General features: G+C 41.3%; 1 protein-coding gene and 1 long non-coding RNA gene across 3 annotated transcripts; one reads left to right on the top strand and one right to left on the bottom strand.

Moving 5' to 3' along the window:
• The first annotated feature begins 1,822 nt into the window (after nucleotides 1-1,822).
• LOC114193381 (7-deoxyloganetin glucosyltransferase-like) lies at nucleotides 1,823-23,368 on the top strand. 2 transcript variants are annotated; one of them, XM_028083148.1, is made up of 2 exons: nucleotides 1,823-2,406; nucleotides 5,933-6,977. In XM_028083148.1, exons 1-2 carry the CDS (start codon nucleotides 1,881-1,883, stop codon nucleotides 6,844-6,846), a joined length of 1,440 nt encoding a protein of 479 aa, XP_027938949.1. In that variant the 5' UTR covers nucleotides 1,823-1,880; the 3' UTR covers nucleotides 6,847-6,977. The 2 variants fall into 2 exon arrangements, with proteins under 2 accessions (XP_027938949.1, XP_027938948.1); XM_028083147.1 differs by lacking the exon at nucleotides 5,933-6,977 and adding an exon at nucleotides 22,241-23,368 and having other exon boundaries at nucleotides 1,835-2,406.
• LOC114193382 lies at nucleotides 10,909-15,615 on the bottom strand. Its single transcript, XR_003606259.1, has 4 exons — nucleotides 15,495-15,615; nucleotides 15,292-15,390; nucleotides 11,075-11,322; nucleotides 10,909-11,001 (listed from the first exon to the last, which is right to left on the bottom strand). It is a non-coding gene; the product is annotated as an uncharacterized LOC114193382 (long non-coding RNA).
• Nucleotides 23,369-25,187: the final 1,819 nt, after the last annotated feature.

Below are 25,187 nucleotides of genomic sequence, written 5' to 3'. Positions count from 1 at the left end.
TTGGTTCCAAAATGTTAAGAATGGTTTATGTATTGCTTTGATATAAAACATGAATTGTAGAGAAATGACTTGCTTTTATTGACCAATAATCCACTTAGCGGAAATAAAGGCGCTAGTAGTAGTTGAAAATCCAAATAATTATGCCTAAAGACTAGGACTTCCAAGATATTATTAAAAATAGAAAAAACTTGATACACATCTCTGATTTCTCCAACTCGACCATTCTTCTGCAGGTACCAGATTGTACCTTGGCCTGTTATTGTTTCCTTAGATAGATCTCCAAACGATTGTGCCCAACCTCAACTTTAGAGAGCTACTTAAAAAGGTTTTCATATCTTTAGACAAATTGTGTTATCTGAACATGTCGAACTTAGTTTTCCACCCAAGCTCCTTAACATCATCAACAACCCATCTTTCTCTTTAACAAGCTTTGAGAGAAAGTTAATTTCTTTCTTGCTCTCAAATCAGAAATGTTTCGCGAAATTCCTGACCTTGCCACAATTGTTGCACTAGTCCGATTTGCAATATTTTGGGCAATGATCGTACTTTCCACATTTGACCGACCTTCTTTCCATTGAGGTCATCCTCAACCATGCCAATTTTGTTGGTCGTTTTGCTATTTACCCTTTTCATATCCTTCTCTACCTCTACCACCAAAACTTTGAGTGCTCTGAGTAAAATGTGCTTCCTTTTCCTTAATAGTTACCCTTGCTTGAAATGCTTGTTCGAGAGACTCCTTCTTCTTGTTCTTTTTTCGCTACTCATGCAACTCAAGTGACCCAACAAGCTCTTCAACCGAGAGCGTTGCCAAGTTTTTGGACTCCTCAATAATGCATACTATATTCTCAAAATTGTCGATTAACAACCTTAGGATTTTCTCCACTATTCGGCTAGTGGGCAATGTTTCTCAATTCCTACCAAACTTATTCAACATATTCTCAACCCGAGAGATGTATTCGGCCACTCCTTTAACCTCTTTCAGCCTCTTTCATCCTCTTGCTCTCAAGCTCGCTTTTAAGAGTTTGAAGTCTGGTCTGCTTTACACGATTATCCCCCTTATATTTCTTTTCCAATATATCCCACACTTCTTTTGAAGCTTTAACATTTGCTATCTGCTTAAAGCTTGACTCATCGACAACTTGGTACAATAAATACATAGTTGGTTTGTTCTTCACTCGAGATGCTCTGAACGTGGCAAGCTGGGCATTCTTCTGTCCTTCAGTTGCTCATTCTTGGTTGTCATTTTCAATTGCTTCCATACTTCTTAGGATTCAATAAGGGCCTTCATTTGTATACTCCAGTAGTTGACAAATTTTGTTATCTTAGGTAGGGACATACTCTTTGCAAGGTTAGCCATCACCCTCAAACTTTCTAACTATCTGAGTCTTTCTTAAGCACTCAAATACTCAAGTTCTCTAACTCTGATGTCAATTTGTTTACAACATGTCTTTCTTAAAATACTTCTAGTATTATTACTTGATATTGTTAATACATCAACTACTTAGACCTTTGGCCTTTCAACTTCAACTCTTAAACACAATTTTTGATACCAAAACATAATTAATGAATTTTATTGTATGTCATAATTATTGCAAAGAATCACTCCTGAACTTTGAAATCTCCTAACACAATTAATTATAACAAAACTTATTAAATGCAATTACCACATTTAAGTTTATCCAACACATACAAGAGGCATGTACGCAAACAACTCCTCCTTAACCCACCTCTCCCATGTGATTGTGGTGTTGAAGTTGAAGTCTATCGACATTAATTTGAAAACGGCCAAGCCATTGTTCCCCTATAAAATCAAACGTTTGATAGCCGAATACGATGTAGCTACAACTTGCATATTCGTTTTCATATCACAAGTGCAATCTATGGAAGAGGTAACAAAGATGGGTTATTTGGGCATAGTGAATAAACCCCATGCCGTGTGCATTCCATACCCAGCACAGGGTCACATAAACCCAATGCTAAAGCTGGCAAAACTCCTTCACTTCAATGGCTTCCACATCACCTTTGTTAACACCGAGTATAACCATAAACGCCTTCTTAAATCCAGAGGGGCTTCTTCGCTTAATGGTCCCCCTTCATTTCGTTTTGAAACCATCCCCGATGGTCTACCCGAGTACGATGTGGATGTGACTCAGGATGTTCCTTCCCTCTGTGATTCCACCAGAAGAACTTGCCTCCCTCACTTCAGAAACCTTCTCGCTAAGGTTAATAACTCAGATGCCCCTCCTGTGACCTGCATAGTTTCTGACGGTGTTATGAGCTTCACCGTTGATGCTGCCGAAGAATTGGGTGTCCCTGAGGTGCTGTTTTGGACAACCAGTGCATGTGGGTTCATGTGTTATGTTCAATACGAACATTTAATTCACAAGGGCATAACACCCCTGAAAGGTAATCTCTCCTAATTTTATTTAATCCATGTTACCATTAAAAACGACGTGGTACTTTTGGTAGTTATGTACATAAATTTTTGGAACGATACTCATTTTATGAATTAACTTTTTTTTTTCATGAGTCTAATTATATTTCCACTCAACCCCTAAAAATGGTAGAACCATATATGATTTAAGACATTATATGTATTGTGTGTGTAACCGTCAATATGACAGTTAAGTATACCTTTCAGTCTTGTCCTTTTTTTTTCAGAAAAAATTGTTAATTGATTGTATTTAAAAAAAAATGTTTTAGTGCCTTTGAAACATCAATATGTGTATGTATATACATGTTATTAATTTATTTTATAAACTTATTTTGTCTGCTTATAAACTTATTTCCAGTTTCTCGCATTCAGCCGGAGACGAAGGTAACACAAAATTTTATTAAATTATAAATAATGATATTTTGATCATTTTTATTTCTTACAAAATTATTTGAGATATAATAATATAATCATGTACAAAATAAAGACTTTCAGAATATTATTACTCCTTTGTCAGTTTTTTACATGTTTTGTATTTATGTTATTTAAATTTAATAAGGATTTAAATACTATTTTAGTTTCTGTTTCGGTTCAATTTATTTAATTTGATCTATTTTTTTCGCATTGAATTTGGTTCTTGATTTGTTAAATTATGTTAAATTTTATTTTTTTCGTGTTCGCCGTTTAAATTGATAATAATAGAGTATATAGGCAAGGGATGTCAATAGGACGAGTAGGGTACGGGTAGTAGCTCCTCCGTACCCTACCCGCTGGATAAATATCCGTTCCATATCTGTCGGGTATATGTTATGCGGGTACCTATATAATTTTTTAATATCCACGTATATCTATGGGTACCCGTGGGTATTTACAAAAAAATAAAAATAAATATTTAACAACATATTTTAATCGTAAATTTAAATAAAATAAAGTAAATAACATTCATAAATTTTAAACAAAGTCCAAATAACTCATTTAAATAGTATTGAATGACGGTTTACAAAGAAATGAATTTTTTTAAAAACTAATTGATAAAAAAATAACTCATTTAAAATCAATATGTTAATATTTTAATCATGATTTTTTATTTTTTATTTAATTTAAATTAGAGTATAGCGGGTACGGGTATCCACAGGTATAGATACTATGATACGCGTATGCGCCTCGTTAACATGCGGATATTAAAAATACCTGTACCCGTTACCTACGGGTATCCATTTACAATATTCATTTCCTACCCATTGCGGGTTTTATCCGCGGATACCCGTAGGTATGAATTTTTTTGACATCCTAGTACAGGCTGACACTGTTCAAATAACATGACATTATGACCGATTGTGTTTTGTTGAAATATTTGCCTATTTTAGTTAAATTTGTTCAATTTAGTCTCACCCTCTATTTAATTATCATTCACCACTGTCACCACTACCAGCACTGTCACTGCCACCACCACCACCAATGTCGCTGCTACCCATCACCACCAAACTAAAACCACTACTACCACCCTACCACCACCACCAACATCCCAACCATAACCACCACTACATTAAAACCACTGTCACTACCAATCTAAACACAACTGTTCCTGCAGAGGGACAAATAAGATAAGTTAGGCACGAGCGTCACCTTACTATGTAGTCCGCTATCTCCTTAGTTGGCCTCTTCCCATTCGATACATGCCGGCTTGAACCCAGGAGGGGTTACCTGCAGAAGAATCTTCGAAGCTCAAGTAAGTCAAAGCTCTCAAGAGTCAAATCAGCAATTAATGAATGCGTACCTTTAAATGATGGGGTCCATGTGTATTTATAGACATTAATGACGTTTGACCATTTCATGGGCTGGGCCTTGACTTGGGCTCTAGCTTGGGCCCCAGCTTGGGCCATGAGTGGGCCTGGTCCTAAAGCAGTTCCCAGAGGTGTATTGAAGTGGGTTAGCCTTCTAGGCAAGTAGTCGGTTTTGGCCGGCTACCTGTCTAGATGGCTAGTGCTGGTTGTGTCCGGGTGCTGGATGGTATGTGGTTTTAACGTGTGTACTTATTTACTTGATTGGGCTTGGCTAGGTACAGTACACCAGTCCCCCAGCCTTGTCCGATATAGGTTGTCGGTCAAGGATAACATGTGTTGGTGAACTAGCAAAACCGGCTAGGTATGATACACCAGTCCCCCAGCCTTTAAGTGTGATGAACAGTGTTAAGGCTATGAAGTGTCAGAAGGTAGGTGAAAAGGCGTCAGGTGGTCACATCGTTAAACTTTTGGCGCCGTCGTTTTTTATGTGTCATACATTTCATAATGATGGTGTCGCTTGGTCTGGGATTCCATTTTGGCGGGAAAAGTTTAAGTCGTTTGGGATCGTGGACTATAAATACAGCTTTGAATGCAGCTGATGGTTTACTTGGTTCATTTGCGAGTTTCGAAATCAGAGATCTTGTGCGCAACATCTTGTCCGACTAGTTCCCAAATTCCGCCGACATCTTTCCGTAAAAAATCAAACAGGTATGTCCAGTAGCGATAGTTCATCGTTATCTACGTGTAGTAGTAGTCAGAGTACTGAGTCGGATAGGAGTAGAGGTGACCGGCTCCGTGGAGAGGGTGTGAATGTTGGAGTTGGCACAAGCGGGGTGCCAATGGAAGTAGTGAGGGAGATCCGAGAAGATCCCCCTGAAGAACTGGAGGAAAGTAATTGGCCGGCTAAGGGTGGTTATGCGTGGGTTGCATCTGATGTTCGTGAGCAGTCATCCCTGTTCAGGTGGTCTCGTCTGCTGAATTCCTGGCTAAACTGTACACCCGTCATCTCTAGAGGGGTCAGTGGAGACATTGTTTCATTGGAAAGAGTGAGCGCCATAGACCGGGTATGCCATGGGCAAGAAGGGGCTACCGAGAAGTTCTTTTACATGTATATGTGCCATTTTTCTCAACTGCATATACGTCTACCTTTCGACGACTTTACCATGGGCGTGTTGCGGGCTTTGAATGTGGCGCCTACTCAACTACACCCTAACAGCTGGGCTTAATTACAGGCTTTCCGCATTCTGTGCGAGTCGCTGTACTTGGAGCCTTCACCTTATGCGTTTTTGTATTTCTATGATACCAGACCCCGGAGGCCGGCTACATGGTTGTCATTGATAAGTCGTCCCAGCATTAGCAGGTTGGATGCATTCTCCCAGTCTTTCAAGCACTTCAAGGATGGATACTTCAAGGTTGTGGTGAAGGAGGGAGGTGAGCAGCATTTCCTGAATGCGGATGGGAGTACAAAGTTCCCTTTCAGTTGGACCAATAACCCTTCGCGTTACAAGGATATGGGGATGGAGGAGTTGTCGTCCGGAGATAAGGAGGTGGTGGGGATGTTGTTAAGATTTGTGGATAAGTTGCCCACTAAGGGCTTAGTTAGGGTTTATAATTCGGTGCATCCGATTATAGATATTGAAGGTATCTGTTTATTACTTAATCTGTGTTAATGATGCTAAGTTGTTTTGATCCAAGTTGTGATATGTTATTGCAGGATATATGGCACAGTCTGGCAAGAAGAACTTGGCGCTCTTTCAAGCACTGAGGAAGGAGATGGCCGCCAAGGCCAAGGAGGCTGGGAAAGCTGGTGTTCCCAATCTACAGGAGTCCGTGGTGGAAGTGCATGTACATGGCGGCACGAAGAGGAGGGCTGAGCTTCCGGCTCGACCTGGGAAGGGTAAGGATGTAAAGAAGATAAGAGCCGCTATCCTTAGGTCAGGTGATGGGGCGGGATCGGCCAACGGGGAGAAGGCGCCGGAGGCCGGGCTAATCGAGTTGCCGGAGATATCCGTGAGGAAGGATATCTCGATAAACTTGCCTGATACTGTTGTGAACTCCATCGACAATATGGAGGTTGATCATATTGTGAGGACCATGGTTGAATTTGGGAGTAAGGCATTGGTGTTGGGTAGACGTGTGGGGTCCCTTTACAGAAGGGAAGTGAAGGAGGTGGGGGAGCTGCAGGGTAAGTTGGACAAGTTGGCGGAGGAGAAGGCGGCGTTGGAGAAGGAGAAGGAAGGATGGGAAGCTGAGAGAAAAAGGTTGGTGTCGTGGAAGGTTCGTTGTCTAGACTCTGAGGAGAAGTTGGATAAGCGGATAGGGGAGATGGAGGAGGACTATGAGGATCTAAAGGATAAGTATGATGGGGCTGTCGGTGAATTGGATGACCTAAAGAACAATGTTATTCAGGAGCATATAAACGGCTTTGAGAAGGGGTTGCGGCAGGCGGCCTTCTTCTATAACGATGTGGATGCACTGGATTCAAGGTTTGATGTAGATAAAGATGTGGTCGGTGGAAAGCTGGTAGGGGAGGATGAAGAAGGTGAGGAAGGGGTTGGGAGTGAGGCGCCCGAGGCAGAGAAGGAAGCGGATGTGACCGTGGAGGGTGATGGTAACCAAGCAGCTTAGGATGTAGTTTTTATATTGTTTGATTTCGCAATGAATCCTAAGTCTGTAATAACTCGTACAATATTTTGATTTGTTTTTAATATGATGCATCTTGTGGATATATACATGTTTTGTGGTTGTTGATGATAGCATGTGATAGGAATATGAGATATGTTGTATGTGTATTTAAATAAGGGAACGTTGTTGGCGTTTTGCGAATTAAAACACAAGTAGAGGGTGTTCGACCCAGGCCGCTTACTTGTGGTAAGGGTGGGAAACTTAAACCAATTAAACACAGGTAGAGGGTGTTCGACCCAGGCCGCTTACTTGTGGTAAGGGTGGGCAACTTAAACGAATTAAAACACAAGTAGAGGGTGTTCGACCCAGGCCGCTTACTTGTGGTAAGGGTGGGGAACTTAAACGAATTAAACACAAGTAGAGGGTGTTCGACCCAGGCCGCTTACTTGTGGTAAGGGTGGGGAACTTAAACGAATTAAAACACAAGTAGAGGGTGTTCGACCCAGGCCGCTTACTTGTGGTAAGGGTGGGGAACTTAAACGAATTAAAACACAAGTAGAGGGTGTTCGACCCAGGCCGCTTACTTGTGGTAAGGGTGGAGAACTTAAACGAATTAAAACACAAGTAGAGGGTGTTCGACCCAGGCCGCTTACTTGTGGTAAGGGTGGGGAACTTAAATGAATTAAACACAAGTAGAGGGTGTTCGACCCAGGCCGCTTACTTGTGGTAAGGGTGGGGAACTTAAACGAATTAAAACACAAGTAGAGGGTGTTCGACCCAGGCCGCTTACTTGTGGTAAGGGTGGGGAACTTAAACGAATTAAAACACAAGTATCATAGAGTCATAGAGTAGGGAACCACTCATTTTATTGATTGAAATGGGGGTGCCTCGTTAAAACCTCCTTGGCCAAAACCCTCCTTAGGGAAAAAAGACCAAGTGAGGAAAAAGAGTACACCCGTGGTTACAAGTATGGTGTATGTTCAACTGAAATAAAACTTTAGGTGGGATACATTCCATGTGTTGGGGATTTCTTCCCCGGATAGTTGTTCCACTAACACAAAAAAGCCTTTTAACGTCTGACATTTTCGACCTTTGACGTCTGCCCAAACACCGACGTCGTATCGGGTGACGTCAAAATAACGTCGGCAAAATAGCAGACGTCACTTGACGTCGGTCCTTTTGGGAGTCCGACGTTATCCAACGTCGGGGCCAGTAATAGCAGACGTCAATTTTTGCACCAAAAAGAGGGAAAAAACTGAGCAATTTAACGTCTGTTAGAGACTGTCAGACGTTAAATAACGTCGGCCCTGCAACAGTCAGACGTTAAATTACGTCGGCCCTGGTACAGTCCGACGTTAAATTACGTTTGTCAGGGCACACCAGACGTCAAACTGCACCATTTTTTTAAAAAAATTTGACTATTTTTACAATATCCACACACCTGAAAATCAGAAAATTCCCAGAACAATTTCATAAAACTTTCAGCACAATTTTAGAGTTACATATAATAGAACTAAAGTTTCAACATATATTCTAAACTAATATAAATAACAACAAACTAAAAGTTTCAACATGAAATTCTTGTACAATAAAGTTTTTAAAACGAGTTCTAATTCATGTGGTATCAACTCCATCTCTCCAATAGATATGCTGCCCATTCTTGTCTTAGTGTGTGGATAATGTCATCTGGTAGAGGTGATGGATTCTTGAATCGCTGAAAAAGTAATACAATTTCATTATGTATGAATATCATTCTTTAAAGTTTGATATGATTTATAATATGTGAAAGATATATATAATTACCTCTATCCATTCATCTTTAACTGCAGCTCGAATGATTGTTCTTATCCAAGACATGACATAATATCCACATTCCCATGAATCTTCTTGCTTGTTACACTGAACATTACAAATAAAATAAACACATCAAAGTCATAAGTTGACATACAGAAATTAATAACTTTAAAATGAATGAGTTCTAACCTTTGGATATATGACTTTAAGTTGTTGGCCTCTAGGTTTACCCACAATTCTAATGAAATTTTGGAAACATAAAACATATATAAGTTTTTATAACTAAGTAGATACATAGGTTAGGAATCAAAAAAAAATAATACTTACTCTTGTAACATGTTTTTAAAAGCTGGTGGAATCTTCCTATGGCATGAACAAAACCATACAACTAGGCATTGTCTTGGAATGATGAGACAAAGTTGCCAATGATACCTACCATCAATCACAAGTACTTAGCCAAAATAATTAATAATACTTCACAAAATATTATTAGCAAAAACACTTACGAATCAATGTATGGCGCAAAGTAGATCTCTCTATTTGACTCAACCATCCATGTTTGCAAATAAAGTTTGATTTGGTCAGGTGAGTTTCCCGAAGGTTGAATTGTTTGAGGTTCAATGAATCCATAGACGGAAGATCGACCTTGGTCCACAATGACTTTGTCCATGTACCTACAAGAAGACAGTTAGGTATAATATTAAAAGGTACCAATTTCTTGCTTTAAATATGAAATACAATAAAAAAAATCTTACATGCACCATAGTTGTATGACTGAAATATTTAACATCTTGTCTCCTGTAATGATCTCTAGTGCATCATTCAGGTTTATGTACAATGCGACATGACAATGGAGGCCAAATACTCTTAACTCCCACTCTAGCTCTACCGGTCCTCTTTTCAACTTGTGTAATTTCAGAAGCAGCTTTCCTAGAGGATCATCTTCTGCTTCCGCCATTTCATCATCTTCACGTATAACACGTGGACGTCGGACCGACTGTTTTTCAGGACGAGTGGACTGAAATAAAGATTTAGAAAGGTTTGACGTTAAAAGTTTTATAAATTGTAAGATTGAACTACTAAAAACATGATGTCATAATACCTTTGGTGGGCTAAAGTATGGCATGATCAATGCTTTAGGCCAAGCAATAAATGTGCCTAAAGCTTCCCCAACAAATTGGATTTCTGAAGTTGGCACAGGCACTTGGGCATGGGGATCTCGAACTTCATCAATCATCACACGCACATGATGGGGCAATAGAGGAACACCATGGATAGTCTCCCCACCCTGAAGTTGTCGTCCTATGGCCACTACGCGCGGGGGGTCTTCATCAACCAATAGCTTATACTGACTTGTGTAGTCAGTATGATCTACACCAGAGCATGAGCCTTTTGTACTCACACGTTGTCCTGTTGGAGCTCGAGTGGGTAATTTCATGTTCTGTTGCTGCATGGACTGAAGCTTTTCTTCAAGTGTTCTTTGTATTTGTTGTTGCTGTTGAAGTTGTTCCATAAAACGTTGCTCCATAATTCCCATGCGTTGGTTGAATCTTTCCTCCATTTGTTGCTCCATCTTCCTCAAGGCCTCTTGACTCAACGATTCATTACTTCTTTGTGGAGGACCAAAGTAATCTCGAAGACCAATGGCACCTCCAACACCACGCACACGTCCTGGGTGCTCTGGCCTTCCAATTGCCGTTGTGAGTATATCGTCCCGACCATGGCCAACAAACGAACCCTGAGTCTCTTGCTCAATTAATTCATCCTACACCACAAAAGAAAGTTTAATCAAAAGGAGAAACATATGAACTATGATAGTCAAATAAGATTTGTACTTACTATTTTTTGAGATATGATTTGAGCTGATTGTGATGTCATTTGCCCATCGGACTTAGTCCGAGCAGCCTTCCACATCTCGTACCTAGGAATTGCATCCACTAGGTCAGGGGACTCAAGTCCCAGAGTCTGTGCACGCGACTTTTTCAATTTTTTCTCCAATAATGCATAACCACCTCGAGAGAGTACATGTGGTGTATCATTAAGCCTTTGTCTTTGTTGGGCTGCTGTCCTTTTTTCCTGCCACACATAACATTATTTAATAGTTTGAATACAGAAATGTATGACTAGTGTCACTATAAACAAATTTAACAAACAAACCTGCCAGTCTCCAAACTCTCTACATGCACGAAATTGCATCCACTCCTCCTCCGAGATTTTGTACTTCTCACAAGGAGTGTCATGTTGTCTATCTCCAAACACATATAAACGTCTGAGCCTTGCCTTGAAGTCCCTCCATCTGGTGGCTATGTGAGATAAGACTTTCTTTCTAATTCGCTCAGTGTTCGGAGTAATCTCAAATTTGTGCTGTTTAAAACATAAAATATGTTATGTTAAGAGTAACATAAAAAAATACTATAGTTGGTTTAAGTAAACATACCACAAGATCCTGCCATAGAAGGTTCTTCTCGACCTCCGCGACGTCATCCCAACATGCAATTGCAATAGAAACTTTCGTTTTGGCCAACATTCCTATGTAGCTACGGTACTTTTTTTCCCAAGGGCCACTGGGTTCACCCGATCGAGGATCAATGTGGACCGGCATCCTCTCTCGTCGGTTTGTGACATCCGGCAACCGAGTCACAGATCTACCAGGTCCCTCCTGGTCTGATCCGGAGCTTGTCATACCTGAAACATATCATTAGGAAATGTTAACAATGAAAATATACTCAATTAACCTCTATTATATTAAAACAGGAAGAAAAATAAAAAAAAAAGTAAATGTGACAATATTATTAAATAAACACCTATCAAGAAATTGTGTTCTCCCATATGCCTTCATTGTGATCACTTCGAATAGCATGGATGTCATCAGTTACATCATCAATTTTGTCTTGAATGGTTCTTGATGAGAAAGACGTTGTCTCAAGTATGTCTAGACAATCTTCATCATCATTTACGTGCATGTTTCTTCCTTCCAATACAACTGACAATTTCTGATTGGCTGGATCAATGACATAAAAAATTTGTCTTGCTTGACTAGCCATAATAAATGGTTCATTTGTATCACTCATCTTGTTAAGATCCACCAAAGTAAAGCCAAAGTCATCTGTGCTAACACCCGAATTACTATCAACCCATTTACACTTGAAAACTGGCACTCTAAAAGTCACATAATCAACTTCCCATATTTCGTGTATTATTCCAAAGTAACTCATGGATGCTGTAACTGGATTCTTGTCCTTAGAACTGGCAAAATGTACAGATTCAGCTTGAAGTGTAACCCCACTATTTTGAACTCTACTTTTGTCATCTTCCATCTTTGAATAAAAACAATGATTGTTTATGTAGTACCCGCCATATGTAATGACATCATTGTTCGGTCCACGAGCTAGCCTCAATAGAGTTTCAGAAACATTTGGAGTCGCGTAAACCTTTTTCTTAAACCATGATAAGAATGTTTTGTTATGTTCATTAAGTGCCCATTTTTCACTCATTCGTGGATGTGCTGATTTCGTTTCATCAATGTGTTGCGTTATGTAAGGAATGACCTCTACAGTGTTGTTTAAGATGTACAAATGGGCTTGATCAACTAATTTTCTACTAAAACTTTGAATCTTCACTCCACGCACACCCTTACCTTCACATTTACCTTCATGTCTAGTCTTAGGAACTTCAATTGGTTCACAACTTGGCATATAACTTGAGCAGAATTCAATGGCTTCTTCTGCAATGTACCGCTCTATAATAGAAGCTTCTGGTCGATACTGATTCTTGACATATCCCTTTAAGATCTTCATGTATCTTTCCACTGGGTACATCCATCTCAAGAAAACTGGCCCACATAATCGAATTTCCCTCACAAGATGAACTATCAAATGAACCATGATATCGAAAAATGAAGGTGGAAAATACATTTCCAATTGACACAATAGTCTAATGGCCTCATTTTCCAAATCGTCTAACACTCGAGGGTCAATAACTTTCTTGCATATGGCATTGAAGAACATACACAAACGTGTTAGAATACCTCTGACAGAAGTAGGTAAGATGGCTCGAAAAGCTACTGGTAAAAGTTGTTGCATCAACACATGACAATCGTGAGACTTTAAACCGACTAACTTTAAATCTTGCATAGAAACAAGACTACTAATATTTGAAGAGTAACCTTGGGGAACCTTCACACTTCTTAAACACTCACAAAAAATTTGCTTATCTTTTCTAGAAAGAGTGTGACAAGCTGGAGGCAAGTAGGTTCGTCTTCCAATTGATTGTGCATGTAACTCAGAACGGATGCCCATTTCAGCCAAATCTTGTCGTGCTTTAACTCCATCTTTAGTCTTTCCTTTTACATTTAGTAAAGTCCCGATGACGCTATCACATACATTTTTTTCAACGTGCATCACGTCTATACAATGTCGTACATCAAGTTTACACCAATATGGAAGATTAAAGAAGATTGATCGTTTCTTCCAAATGCTTTTTTCCGTGGTCTTTTTCTTTGGATGTTTCCCAAACACAATGTCAATGTTTTCCACTTGGTTGTATATTTCTTCACCATTGCGGGGTCTCGCTACAACTTCATCCTCAGGACTTCCATTAAATGCTTTTTTCATTCTACGATAAGGATGATTTCGAGGAAGAAACTTTCGATGTCTTGTATACACAGTTTTCTGACCGTGCTTCAATTGAATATAACTCGTGTTTTTTTCACAAATGGGACATGCAAAATGACCTTTAACACTGTAACCGCTCAAGTTTCCATATGCTGGAAAATCATTTATAGTGCAAAACAACATTGCATGCAAACAAAACAATTCTTCAGAATATGAATCATACACATCGACACCTTCTTCCCATAATAGTTTCAAATCATCGATCAACGGCTTTAGGTACACATCAATGTCATTTCCAGGTTGTCTAGGACCCGATATCATCATAGACAACATCATATATTTCCTCTTCATGCACAACAAAGGAGATAAATTGTAAATCATCAGCAAAACTGGCCACGAACTATGTTTGCTACTTAAGTTCCCATAAGGATTCATACCATCTGTAGCAAGTCCAAGTCTTAAGTTTCTTGGCTCAGCACCAAATTCTGGATATGTTTCATCAATCTTCTTCCATTGTGGAGAATCAGCTGGGTGTCGAAGAAGATTATCAAACTTTCTTCCATCAACGTGCCATTTCAGGTTTTTTGCATCTTCTTTAATGGAAAATAGTCGTTTGAATCTAGGAATTATAGGAAGGTACCACATCACCTTAGCAGGTGGACCATCTTTGTCTTCATCGCCACTATTTCCATCAATTTTCTTTTTAAACCGCGATAAACCACATGTTGGACACGCCTTCAGTGAAGCAAACTCGTCTCTGTATAAAACACAATCATTTGGGCATGCATGTATCTTTTGATATTCCAAACCCATTGGACATAAAACTTTCTTCGCTTCGTAATTACGGATAGGTAACGTGTTATTTTCTGGAAGCATCTCCTTTAACAACTCCAACAATTCTGGAAACTTGTATCCGTCCATCCATGCCTTGCTTTTAAACTGAATAATTTCAAAGTTGCTGACAGTCGCGTAAAGTTAGTGCATCCTGGGTACAATTGTTCCTCTGAATCGGACTTAAGAGAATCATATAAATGAACTTTTCCAAAATTCTCCTCCCCAACATCACGTACCATATCTTCTAAATGATCATTCATCCAGTCATCTACATAATCTGTTCCTCGTGACGTTGTAGGCTTGTCTAATACTTCTCCATGCCAAGTCCAAAGTGTATAACTTCTCATTATACCAAAGATGAATAGATGATCACGCATTGTTCCTAAGTCATGACGTATTTGATTAAGACAACGAACACAAGGACAAAAATATGTCCCGTTACTTGAGATTGCGTGTTCTTGAACATATTGCAAAAACTCAGAAACCCCCTTTTCATACTCTTCACTTATGCGACGCTCATTCATCCAGCTTCGATCCATACTATATGTTCGTAAAAACTCAATCAATCTCAAACTTTTAACTCTCACAAGGTGAGGCCCTACCCATTCGAAAAAATTATTTTTCATAATTTGCTAACACATGTACAAATAAGTCAAACATCATAAATTTCACAAAATTTCGACAGCATTTCGCATTGGTCTCTGAAGTACACGAAATGAAAGTGATTAATCATGATCACAATCAAGTATGCATCCAGAGAACAACACAAATTAGCCTCAATCGAAATTTTATGAAATTTATGCGTAAACCTCAATGTACACATTGTAGCAAATTATGAAAAATAATTTTTTCAAACTGTCCAATCGGACAATTCAAGATTTAATACAAACGATTAAAAATTTAATCATTTGTATTAAATCTCAAACGGGAACTAAGTTTCGCTCACTGTATACTATAATATCTAATAATAATATTCAAAAATAAAATGCAATGAGAATTATTTAAAATGCATATATCTAATAATAAATATAATTTTATTTACTAATTTTACAAATATTATTATAAAATTTTAAATAAAATATAAAAATAGGCCAAAAAAATTAACAAAAAAATAGTCTAAGACTAAAACTATAATGACATTTATAAATTAATACAAGTAATTCTATACATACAATGAACAAATATATACATACAATGAAAAACTAACCTCCTCTAATTGAAAGACGAACTTTGAGAGGAAGTCTAGGGTCTCCGCACACTGCTGGCCAAATGGGAACGAAGAGCAAGTGGGACGAATCTCAAAACGCTGCAAATGGGGATGAAAACGGAAAATAATCGGTTCAAAACGCGTAAAATCAACCCATAATTAAACCCCAACAAGTTTGATGGCCAAAACCTTTCGAAACTCACCTGGAGGGGGTCGGAAATGGCGTCGCCGGCGGGAACTCTCGCGAAAACGATGAACAGCGCGAGGGTTCTGCGTTTCGCGCAGAGATAAAGCAAAACTTAACGTCGGGGGTGTTATGCCCGACGTTAAGTGACGTCGGGGGTGGGGGGGGCCGACGTTAAGTGACATCTGGCGCGCGCTGGTCCGACGTCCCTTGACGTCTGTCGAGCTGGGGGCCGACGTCCTTTTTTGAGTGACGTCGGGGCGTTTTTGAACAGACGTTAAGTAACGTCTGACGTGGAGCGGGCAGACGTTAAAAATGTCTCATTATTTACAAAAATGCCACCGCGCATTTTTAACGCTGGGCTTTTTTTAGGCAGACGTTATTGGAGTGACGTTAAAGGCCTTTTTTGTGTTAGTGTTCTAGGCGATAAGCCCCACCTCCTGTGTCTTCTCGTATGCGGTATGGGCCGTCCCAATTGGCGGAGAACTTGCCATCCTTCTTTCTAGCACTGCTGGCCATTCTCCATACTAGGTCTCCTATGACAAACGATCTCGGGTGCAGGTTTGCGTTATATTTCCTGGCGGCTCGTTGTTTGGCGGCGAGATTGCGTATTTGGGCTTTTTCTCTGAGTTCGGGAAGGAGGTTGAGATGCAAGGCCATGTTTTCGTGGTTGTGAGCTGGGTCGTATAGTTCTCGGCGCAGGGAAGGTTCGCCAATTTCTACTGGTATCATGGCGTCTGCGCCGTATACTAGGCTGAAGGGGGATTCGTTAGTTGACGATTGTGGGGTGCATCTGTAGGCCCATAGTACTTCAATTAACTCCTCTGGCCATCGGCCCTTAGCGGTATCCAATCTTTTACGCAGTTCCACGAGGATAACTTTGTTTGCCGCTTTCGCCTGCCCGTTGGTCTGTGGGTGTTCTACAGAACTTGTGATATGTTTGATGCCCAAACCAGTGTAGAATTTTGCTAGTTCCTTGTCAATGAATTGTCGGCCGTTATCTGTTATGATGGTATGCGGTATACCATATCTGCATATGATGTCCTTCCACACAAACTGCTGGACTTGCTGGGCCGTTATAGTGGTCAATGGTTTGGCTTCAATCCACTTGGTGAAGTAGTCCACGGCTACGATGAGGAACTTAACCTGTCCTTTGCCGGGTGTGAATGGGCCTAGGATGTCCATTCCCCACTTAGCGAATGGCCAGGGGGACAATATGTGGTGTAGCTGTTCTTGTTTTTGATGTATGAGGTTACCGTGCTTTTGACACGGTTTGCACTTTTTGACGTATTCTTGGCAGTCCGCTTCTATTGTAGGCTAGAAGTACCCGGCTCTGAGAACTCTTGTGGCCATGGTGCGCGCTCCTGAGTGATAACCGCAGATCCCCTCGTGTAGTTCCTTGATGACGTACTGGGCTTGCTCTGGTGTGACACATTTGAGTAGGGGTTGGCCATATCCGCGTTTGTAGAGGTCGTCGCCTACCATAGTGTACCTGGCGGCCTTGGCCATCCAAGTTTTGTCCGCGTCGGGCGGGGGGTTGCCAGTTTTGAGGTACTGAATGTAAGGGGTGGTCCAGTTTGGGCTTTGGGTAGGGGTGAGATTGTCTGATGGGGTGTGGGTTAACGTTTGGCAAGTGTGTGTGACGGAGGGTGTGGATAGTGTTTGCTGTAGCAAGGATCGGTTGCGGTTTTTGAGTTTGGTGCTGGCTAATTTGGAAAGGATGTCGGCTCTGACGTTGTCGGTTCTGGGTATGTGTTCGACGCGGACTAGTTCGAAGGCGGATTGGATGATTGCGCGGACTAAATGGTAATATTGTTGGAGGATGGGGTCTTTGATTTGGAACTCGTCGTTCAAATGACCTACTGTGAGTTTGGAATCGGTTTTACATATTAGCTTTTTGACGCCTACTTCACGGGCTAGGGAGAGACCGGCTAGTATAGCTTCGTATTCGGCTTGATTATTTGATGTTTTGAAATTGAAATGAAGGGATTTCTCGATGAGGATATCATTGGGGCCTTCTAGTACGATGCCGGCACCTGCACCTCTTGGGTTCGAGGAGCCATCTACATGAAGCGTCCATTGGTCCTCGGTGGGTGTTTGTTGTAGGTCATTAACGAAGTCCAAGAGACATTGGGCTTTGATGGGGCCGTGTGGTTCATAGCGGATGCTAAATTCGGAGAGCTCCACGGCCCATGACGACATGCGCCCGGCTAAGTCTGGTTTTTGCAATATTTTCTGAATTGGATAATCGGTCTTGACGGTTATGGTGTGGTTTTGGAAATATGGGCGCAAACGGCGTGCGGCGTGGACCAAGGATAAGGCTAGTTTTTCTACCATTTGGTATCTGGTTTCAGGGTCTTGGAGTGTCCTGCTTACAAAGTAAACAGGGTGCTGGGTGCCTTCTGCTTCCTGGACAAGGGCAGCGCTGACGGTGTGATCGGTGGCCGTGATGTATACTAGCAGGGGTTGGCTAGTGTCAGGTTTGCGGAGGATGGGGGGTGAGGTTAGGGATGCTTTGAGCTTAAGGAAGATTTGTTCACAGTCTTCGGTCCATGTGAACCGGGCGGATTTCTTGAGGAGCTGGATTATGGGTTGAGTTTGTTCTGCTAGTTTTGGTAGGAAACGGGATATAGCTGTGAGGCGGCCAATTAGTCACTGTACTTCCTTGATGGTGGTGGGGCTACGCATCTCGATGATAGCCTTGCATTTTTCGGGGTTAACCTCTATGCCGCGCTGGGTTAACATGAAGCCGAGGAATTTACCCCGGTCCACGCCGAATACGCATTTCTCTGGGTTTAGGCGGAGGTTGTACTGGCGCAGTGCGGAGAAGACCGCCTCCAAATCTGTAGCGTGTTGGTGATGACTTGGGGATTTGACGACCATGTCATCAACGTAGACTTCGACACAGTGTCCCGCGAGGTGGCTAAAGACTTTGTCCATTAGCCGCTGGTAGGTTGCTCCAGCATTCTTTAGGCCGAAGGGCATGACTCTGTAGAAGTAGTTGGCATCATCTGTGATGAAGACGGTCTTGTGCATGTCTGCTGTGGCCATGGGTATTTGGTTATATCCTGAGTATGCGTCCAGAAAGCTAAGTACTTTATTTCCTGCCGCGCTGTCTACAAGGCGGTCAATGTTGGGTAGGGGGTAAGCGTCGCGAGGACATGCCTTGTTTAGATCTGTGTAGTCCACGCACATTCGCCATTTACCATTGGCCTTCTTCACCAAGACAACATTAGAGAGCCAGGTGGTGTAATGCGCTTCATCAATGAATCCTGCGCTCAGCAACTTCTCGGCTTCTACTTTGGCTGCCTGTCTGCGTTCTTCACCAAGTTTGCGTTTTTTCTGAGATACGTAGCGGGCTTCTTTATATACCGAGAGCTTGTGAGATGCGACGTTGGGGTCTACCCCTGGGAGGTCGGCGGCTGACCAAGCGAAGAGATCCGTGTTGTTTATAAGGATGGGTGTAACTATGGCACGCTCGTCAAGACTTAAACCAGTGCCCAAGTTGATAGAATGGCCGTTGGGGAGTTCCAGGGGGGTTGTGTCCTCGACTGGTTCGAGGCGGGCATCTCGGCCTATTCTGGGATCTAGGTCTTCGCCGGATAAGGCTATGCGCGAATTAGGTGGTCGTTCGATGTGGTTTGTTTGTTGGATTGGGAGTTGGGGCCTTAAGCTTGCCATGTAGCATTCGCGTGCTAAACGTTGGTCGCAGTGGATGGTTAGGATATCACCGGATGGTGCCGGGAACTTCATGGCCAAATGGGGGGTGGAGACGACTGCTCCGAGGGTGTTGAGGGAAGGACAGCCCAAGAGTATGTTATAGGATGTGGGTGCGTCGACTATTAGGAAGCGGATTGGGATTGTTTTTGTTTGGGTTCCTTCTCGAAAGACGGTATGGAGGTCTATATAGCCCCGGGTAGAGACTTGTTCGCCAGAAAAGCCGTATATGGGCTCGTCATATGGGATCATAGCGGTGTCAGGGATTTGCAATTTTTGGTAAGTGGCCCAGTAGAGGATGTCAACTGAGCTGCCTTGATCTACCAGTACTTTTTTAACGGCATAGTTTTCGATTTCAACTGTGATGACCATGGGGTCGTCTTGTTGGTGGTCGAGGCCGTGAAAGTCATCATCAGTGAAAACGATGGGGGGCATACGTCGTCTGTGATGGGTTTGGGTGATGTGGTTGATAGATTGTATGTGGCGGAGGTGTTTCTTTCTGGCAGATGAGGTGGAGCCTCCGCTTGCGAAGCCACCAGAGATTGTGTTAATAGTACCTCGCAAGGGGGGGTCGGCAGGGGTGATGTTGGTGTGGGCGGGTTGTGAATGTTGGTCATTGGGTTGGGCGGGTTGGTTATTATGGTTAGCGTCGCTTGGTTGTCGTCAGTGGTCGTGTCGTGGGGGGTGGTGGGTTCGAGAGGAGGTGTGGTCATCTCTGCGGATGAAGCGGCGAAAGTGGCCGGCGCGTACCAGTTCTTCGATCTTATCCTGTAGCGCTTTACACTCTTCTGTAGTATGACCGTGATTGCGGTGGTATCGACAGTACTTGGTCATGTCTGCGTTAGGAGGGGTGGTCGTTTTGCGTGGTGGGGGGAGGAGGTCAGCTTGGAGGGCTTCGTCAAGGATGCGGGAGCGGGCTACTGTGAGTGGGGCGTATCTGGTAAAACGTGGTTGGCGGGGTTCACGTGGACGGGTATCGAGGCGCGGGTGAGGGTGTGGGGTGGGATTGGGTACGGGGTTGGGATTGGGGGTGGTGGTGTTGGCGGCATAGTCGTTGCAGAATTTAGTGTGAAGGGTTTGCATTTCTTCCCTGCGAACGTAGTCAGCGGCACGCAGCTTGAGTTCGTGCATGGAGGTGGGTGGGTGAAGGTAGACGTTGTTAGCGAAGGGTCCGGGTTGCAGGGTGAGGGTCATGCATTGGTGTATCATTTCCTGGTTGAGGTGTGGTGTGCGAAGGGCTGCTTTACTGAAGCGGTCGATGAATGTTCTGAGAGGTTCATTAGGCTCCTGTCTGATGCCCAGTAAGGACATGGTGGTGGTTTGGTGGGGGCGGCTGCCGGCGAAATGTGTGGAAAACATGTGGGAAAGGGTGTCGAAATTATCAATGGAGTAGGGTGGGAGGGTAGTGAACCACTCTAGGGCGGGGCCTTTTAGTGTTGTGGGGAAGGCTTTGCAGAAGACTGCGTCATGGGACGTATACAGAGCAACATGTGTGATGTAAACTTTCAGGTGTTCATCGGGATCGGTTTCGCCAGTGTAGCGATCGAGGTTGAATGGTTCCCACTGGGTTGGGAGAGGGGTGTTAGCGATAAAGTCTGTGAATGGGTGGCGGCGTCTGGGCTGGTGGGAGGGGAGAATGTGGGATGGGAGTGGGTGGTTGATCATGGTAGGGAAGGTGGAGGTGATGTTATGAGGGGGGATGTGGGTTGTGGGAAGATATGGGGGGTTGTAGGGTGGGATATACGCGGTGTGGAGCGTAGTGGGTATGTTGTGGGGAACGTGGGTTGTTGAGGGTACGGTAGGTCCCGGGTGACCTGGTGGGAAGTGTTGGGGGTGTGTGGTAGTGAGAGGGGTTTGTTGGGTGGAGGTGAAGGTGTGGGGGGTGGGGTTGTATTCACTTTCTTCCTCTGTAGGTTGGAAAGCCGGAGACTTCACAGCTTCAGAGGTCTCTTTGGCTTTTCCTTTCAGGTCGGCATCTGCCTCGATCTTCCTCCTGAGGCGGGAGTTCTCTTGTCTGAGCGCTTCCATCTCTTCAGCGTTGTGTTTCTTGAGGTTTGCAAGTTCCTCTTGCATCTTCATCTGGCCGTCTAGGATGGCGGCCAAATCAGGGGTGACGCCAGAGGGTCCAGAGGGACCAGCGTCAACTTGCTTGCTAGCTCCAGCTTTGCTGCGGGTAGAAACCATCTTCAGAGAAAAGCGGGTACTAAGGGTGTTCGTCTCGGGCCCCACGGTGGGCGCCAATTGTTCCTGCAGAGGGACAAATAAGATAAGTTAGGCACGAGCGTCACCTTACTATGTAGTCCGCTATCTCCTTAGTTGGCCTCTTCCCATTCGATACATGCCGGCTTGAACCCAGGAGGGGTTACCTGCAGAAGAATCTCCGAAGCTCAAGTAAGTCAAAGCTCTCAAGAGTCAAATCAGCAATTAATGAATGCGTACCTTTAAATGATGGGGTCCACATGTATTTATAGACATTAATGACGTTTGACCATTTCGTGGGCTGGGCCTTGACTTGGGCTCTAGCTTGGGCCCCAGCTTGGGCCATGAGTGGGCCTGGTCCTAAAGCAGTTTCCAGAGGTGTATTGAAGTGGGTTAGCCTTCTAGGCAAGTAGTCGGTTTTGGCCGGCTACCTGTCTAGATGGCTAGTGCTGGTTGTGTCCGGGTGCTGGATGGTATGTGGTTTTAACGTGTGTACTTATTTACTTGATTGGGCTTGGCTAGGTACAGTACAACAACCACTACCACCAGATTGAAACAACCACCATTGCCATGAAAGGGATAATAAGACTAATTTGAACAAATTTAACTAAATAGGAACTTATTTGAACAAAACACAATCCATCATAATGTGAACTTTGCCACGTCATGTGAATAGTGTCAGCATGAAAACTCTGTCATCATCTATTTAAACGGTATCAAAGAAAAGAAAGAAATTGAACATAATTTAGCAAATAAGATATCACATTGAACGCGTAAAAAAAAGGAACAAAATTGAACAAAATAGTATTTAAACCTTTAATAAATTAACGTCGTGTGTTTGCCATGTAGACTCAAGTGATGTCACGAACGGGTATTTGGAGACTACCATCGATTGGATACCAGGCATCAAGGAAATTCGTTTGAAGGATATTCCTAGTTTCATTAGGACCACAGATTCAAATGATCTTATGCTTGATTTCGTGCAAGGGGAGTGCAAGAGGGCTCGAAGAGCTTCTGCGATACTGTTGAACACGTTTGATACATTAGAGCATGACGTGTTGGAAGCGTTCTCGTCTATTTTGCCTCCTGTTTATTCCATAGGCCCTTTGAATTTACTTGTGAAGAGTGTTGATGACAAAGAACTGAATGCATTTGAGTCCAATCTGTGGAAGGAGGAGTCTGAGTGCATGGAGTGGCTCGCTACCAAAGAGCCTAATAGTGTTCTTTACGTGAATTTTGGGAGCATCACAGTTATGACTGGTGAGCAACTGGTCGAGTTTTCACGGGGACTTGGTAACAGCAACAAAAGCTTTTTATGGGTCATAAGACCAGATCTTGTGGCTGGTGAAAATGCTGTTTTACCTCAAGAATTTGTGAAACAAACAGAAAATAGAGGCCTTTTGTCCAGTTGGTGTTCTCAAGAGCAGGTGCTGAATCACCCTGCGATTGGAGGGTTTTTGACACACAGTGGTTGGAATTCAACCTTAGAAAGTTTGTGTGCTGGTGTTCCAATGATATGTTGGCCTTTCTTTGCGGAGCAACAAACCAATTGCAGGTTCACCTGCAAAGAATGGGGCGTTGGGTTGGAGATTGAAGATGTTAAGAGAGACAAAATAGAGAGCCTTGTGAAGGAGTTGATGGATGGTGAAAAGGGTAAGGAGATGAAAGAGAAAGCACTGCAATGGAAGGAATTGGCAAAGAGTGCTGCTTCTGCTCCCTACGGAACTTCTTTTCTTAATTTGGACAACATGGTTCGTGAAGTTCTTCTGGGAAAAAATGTTATAAATCAGTTTTAGATTAGTTCGTTGCTTTACATATATTTTATGTTTCTAAAATGAAGTACAGTGTGAAGTTATCTTAAGAAGAAAGTTTATTTCAGTTTGATTTTGAAAACCTTATATTACTACAGGAGTAGTCTCTTGCGGTAATATTGTTATTATCAAATAATATCTGAGGTGATGTATACAAATTATTAGAAAAACTATATTGATGTTACAGATTTTTCGCCAACTAAAATAAAACTATTTACCCTTTAATAGTTCTAAAGAAAGTTCTAGAAGTCGTACTAACACGAAGGTAAGCATTTTATCTTGCCCCTCACCCATTTTCTGTCTTCACGTACATATTCACATTTTTGTTCCACGGCGCAGAGAAACACCTTAGTGAATTTTTTTGATACACGTGTCAGTATTATGTCAGGTGTCATTTCCTTAGTCTCAATTTAGTCCTTTTATTTTAATTTGTCTCAATTTAGTCTCAGTTTTTGTAAAAATGTAGCAATTTTGTCCCTCTCCAAATTGAAATCAAATTTAATTTCTATATAAATGTACACAAATATTTCTATCAAAATTGATATTTCAAGTATATATTTTTAACCAAATTAAGTTCATTTAATTGATATTTTACATTAAACTTTATTTAAAATGGTTTAAAAGTTGTTAATAGAAAATAATGTTAATAGAAAAAAATTCATAAATTAACTAGTTCATGTAAAAATAAAACACATATAAATTTAAAATTTGAAAACAATTTGAAGTAAAGTTGAATGTGAAACATAATTTTAAATAAACTTAGCTATGTTAAAAATATATAATAACAATATCAATTTGAATAAAGATATCAAATTTAATAAAAATATTTGTATAACATTTATATAAAATTAAATTTAATTTCAATTTGGAGAGGGACAAAATTGCTCATTTTTTTAAAAAATTGGGACTAAATTGAGACAAATTAAAATAAAGGGACCAAATTGAGACTAAGGAAATGATAATATTGACACGTGTGACTGTCACTGTCACTGCCATGTCACTCCTCACTGCCACGTGGCACGATGACAGCTTGACACGTGGCAGTTTTTTTTTTATTTTTTTAAAAAAATTCAAAAAAAAAATTCAAAAAAAATTCAAAAAAAAATAATAAAAAAATTCAAAATATCGAGGAACTGACACGTGGCACTCCCTCTAACGGCGCCAACTTTGACTTAACAGAAAGGACAAACGTGAGACGTTTTAACAAAGATAGGGACCATTTTGAGACTTTTAAAAATTTGGGTATCATTTTGAGATTTTGACTCCAAAATGGGGACCAAAGGCATAATTAAACCTTATATTTTTATATGGTTACTATGAAAATAAAAATATCTAGTTACACTATATCTTTCTTCTCTGCAATAAACATTCGCTTTTTAAATGAAAGGAAAAATGGTTTGGATTTTTTTCTTGCAATGATTAAGGTCCCATAATCACCATTCAATTTTCTCTTGAGAAGGGCAACCTTTAGCTAAAGCTTAAAAAAATGTTACCATTTGCAAAGGTAACATTTATACACATGTTATATATAGTGTATGTTACCAAAATGTTTTAGTAACATTTTTACGTATTATTAGTATCATTTTTAAAAATGTTACCAATTAGCATCTTTATTAACATCTAAAAATTATTACGAATTTAATTTTTTTGTAATATTTGAAAAATGTTATCTATATATTTTCTAACATTTAATGAAAATGTTACCTATATATTTTATATCATTTAAATGAATGTTACCAATTATCTTATTTTACAACAATTAAGAAAGGTTATGAATTGCCTTTTTGTAACATTTTAAAATTGTTACTAATTTATATATATAGAAATAAGGACAATAAATTTTTTGTGAAATTGAAACAATCCTAAGACAAGGTAAAATTCAATTTTAGTGTACCCTAAAATGCTTCATACAATTTTATTGTCCCATAAAATGCTCCATAAAATTCTACTAACAAGTACCCAATTGCACTAGCATCATGACTTAC

The sequence above is a fragment of the Vigna unguiculata genome, chromosome 8 (genome assembly GCF_004118075.2).
Source record: "Vigna unguiculata cultivar IT97K-499-35 chromosome 8, ASM411807v1, whole genome shotgun sequence".
NCBI classification, from domain to species: domain Eukaryota; kingdom Viridiplantae; phylum Streptophyta; class Magnoliopsida; order Fabales; family Fabaceae; genus Vigna; species Vigna unguiculata.
This window is presented reverse-complemented; position numbering and strand designations above follow the sequence as displayed.

Bases quoted from the DNA above. Each gene is read 5' to 3' on its own strand.
- LOC114193381 (XM_028083147.1), top strand. From the start codon at position 1,881: ATGGAAGAGGTAACAAAGATGGGTTATTTGGGCATAGTGAATAAACCC. The intron at 2,407-22,240 runs GTAATCTCTCCT...TTTGCCATGTAG, and splicing joins GGGCATAACACCCCTGAAAG to ACTCAAGTGATGTCACGAAC.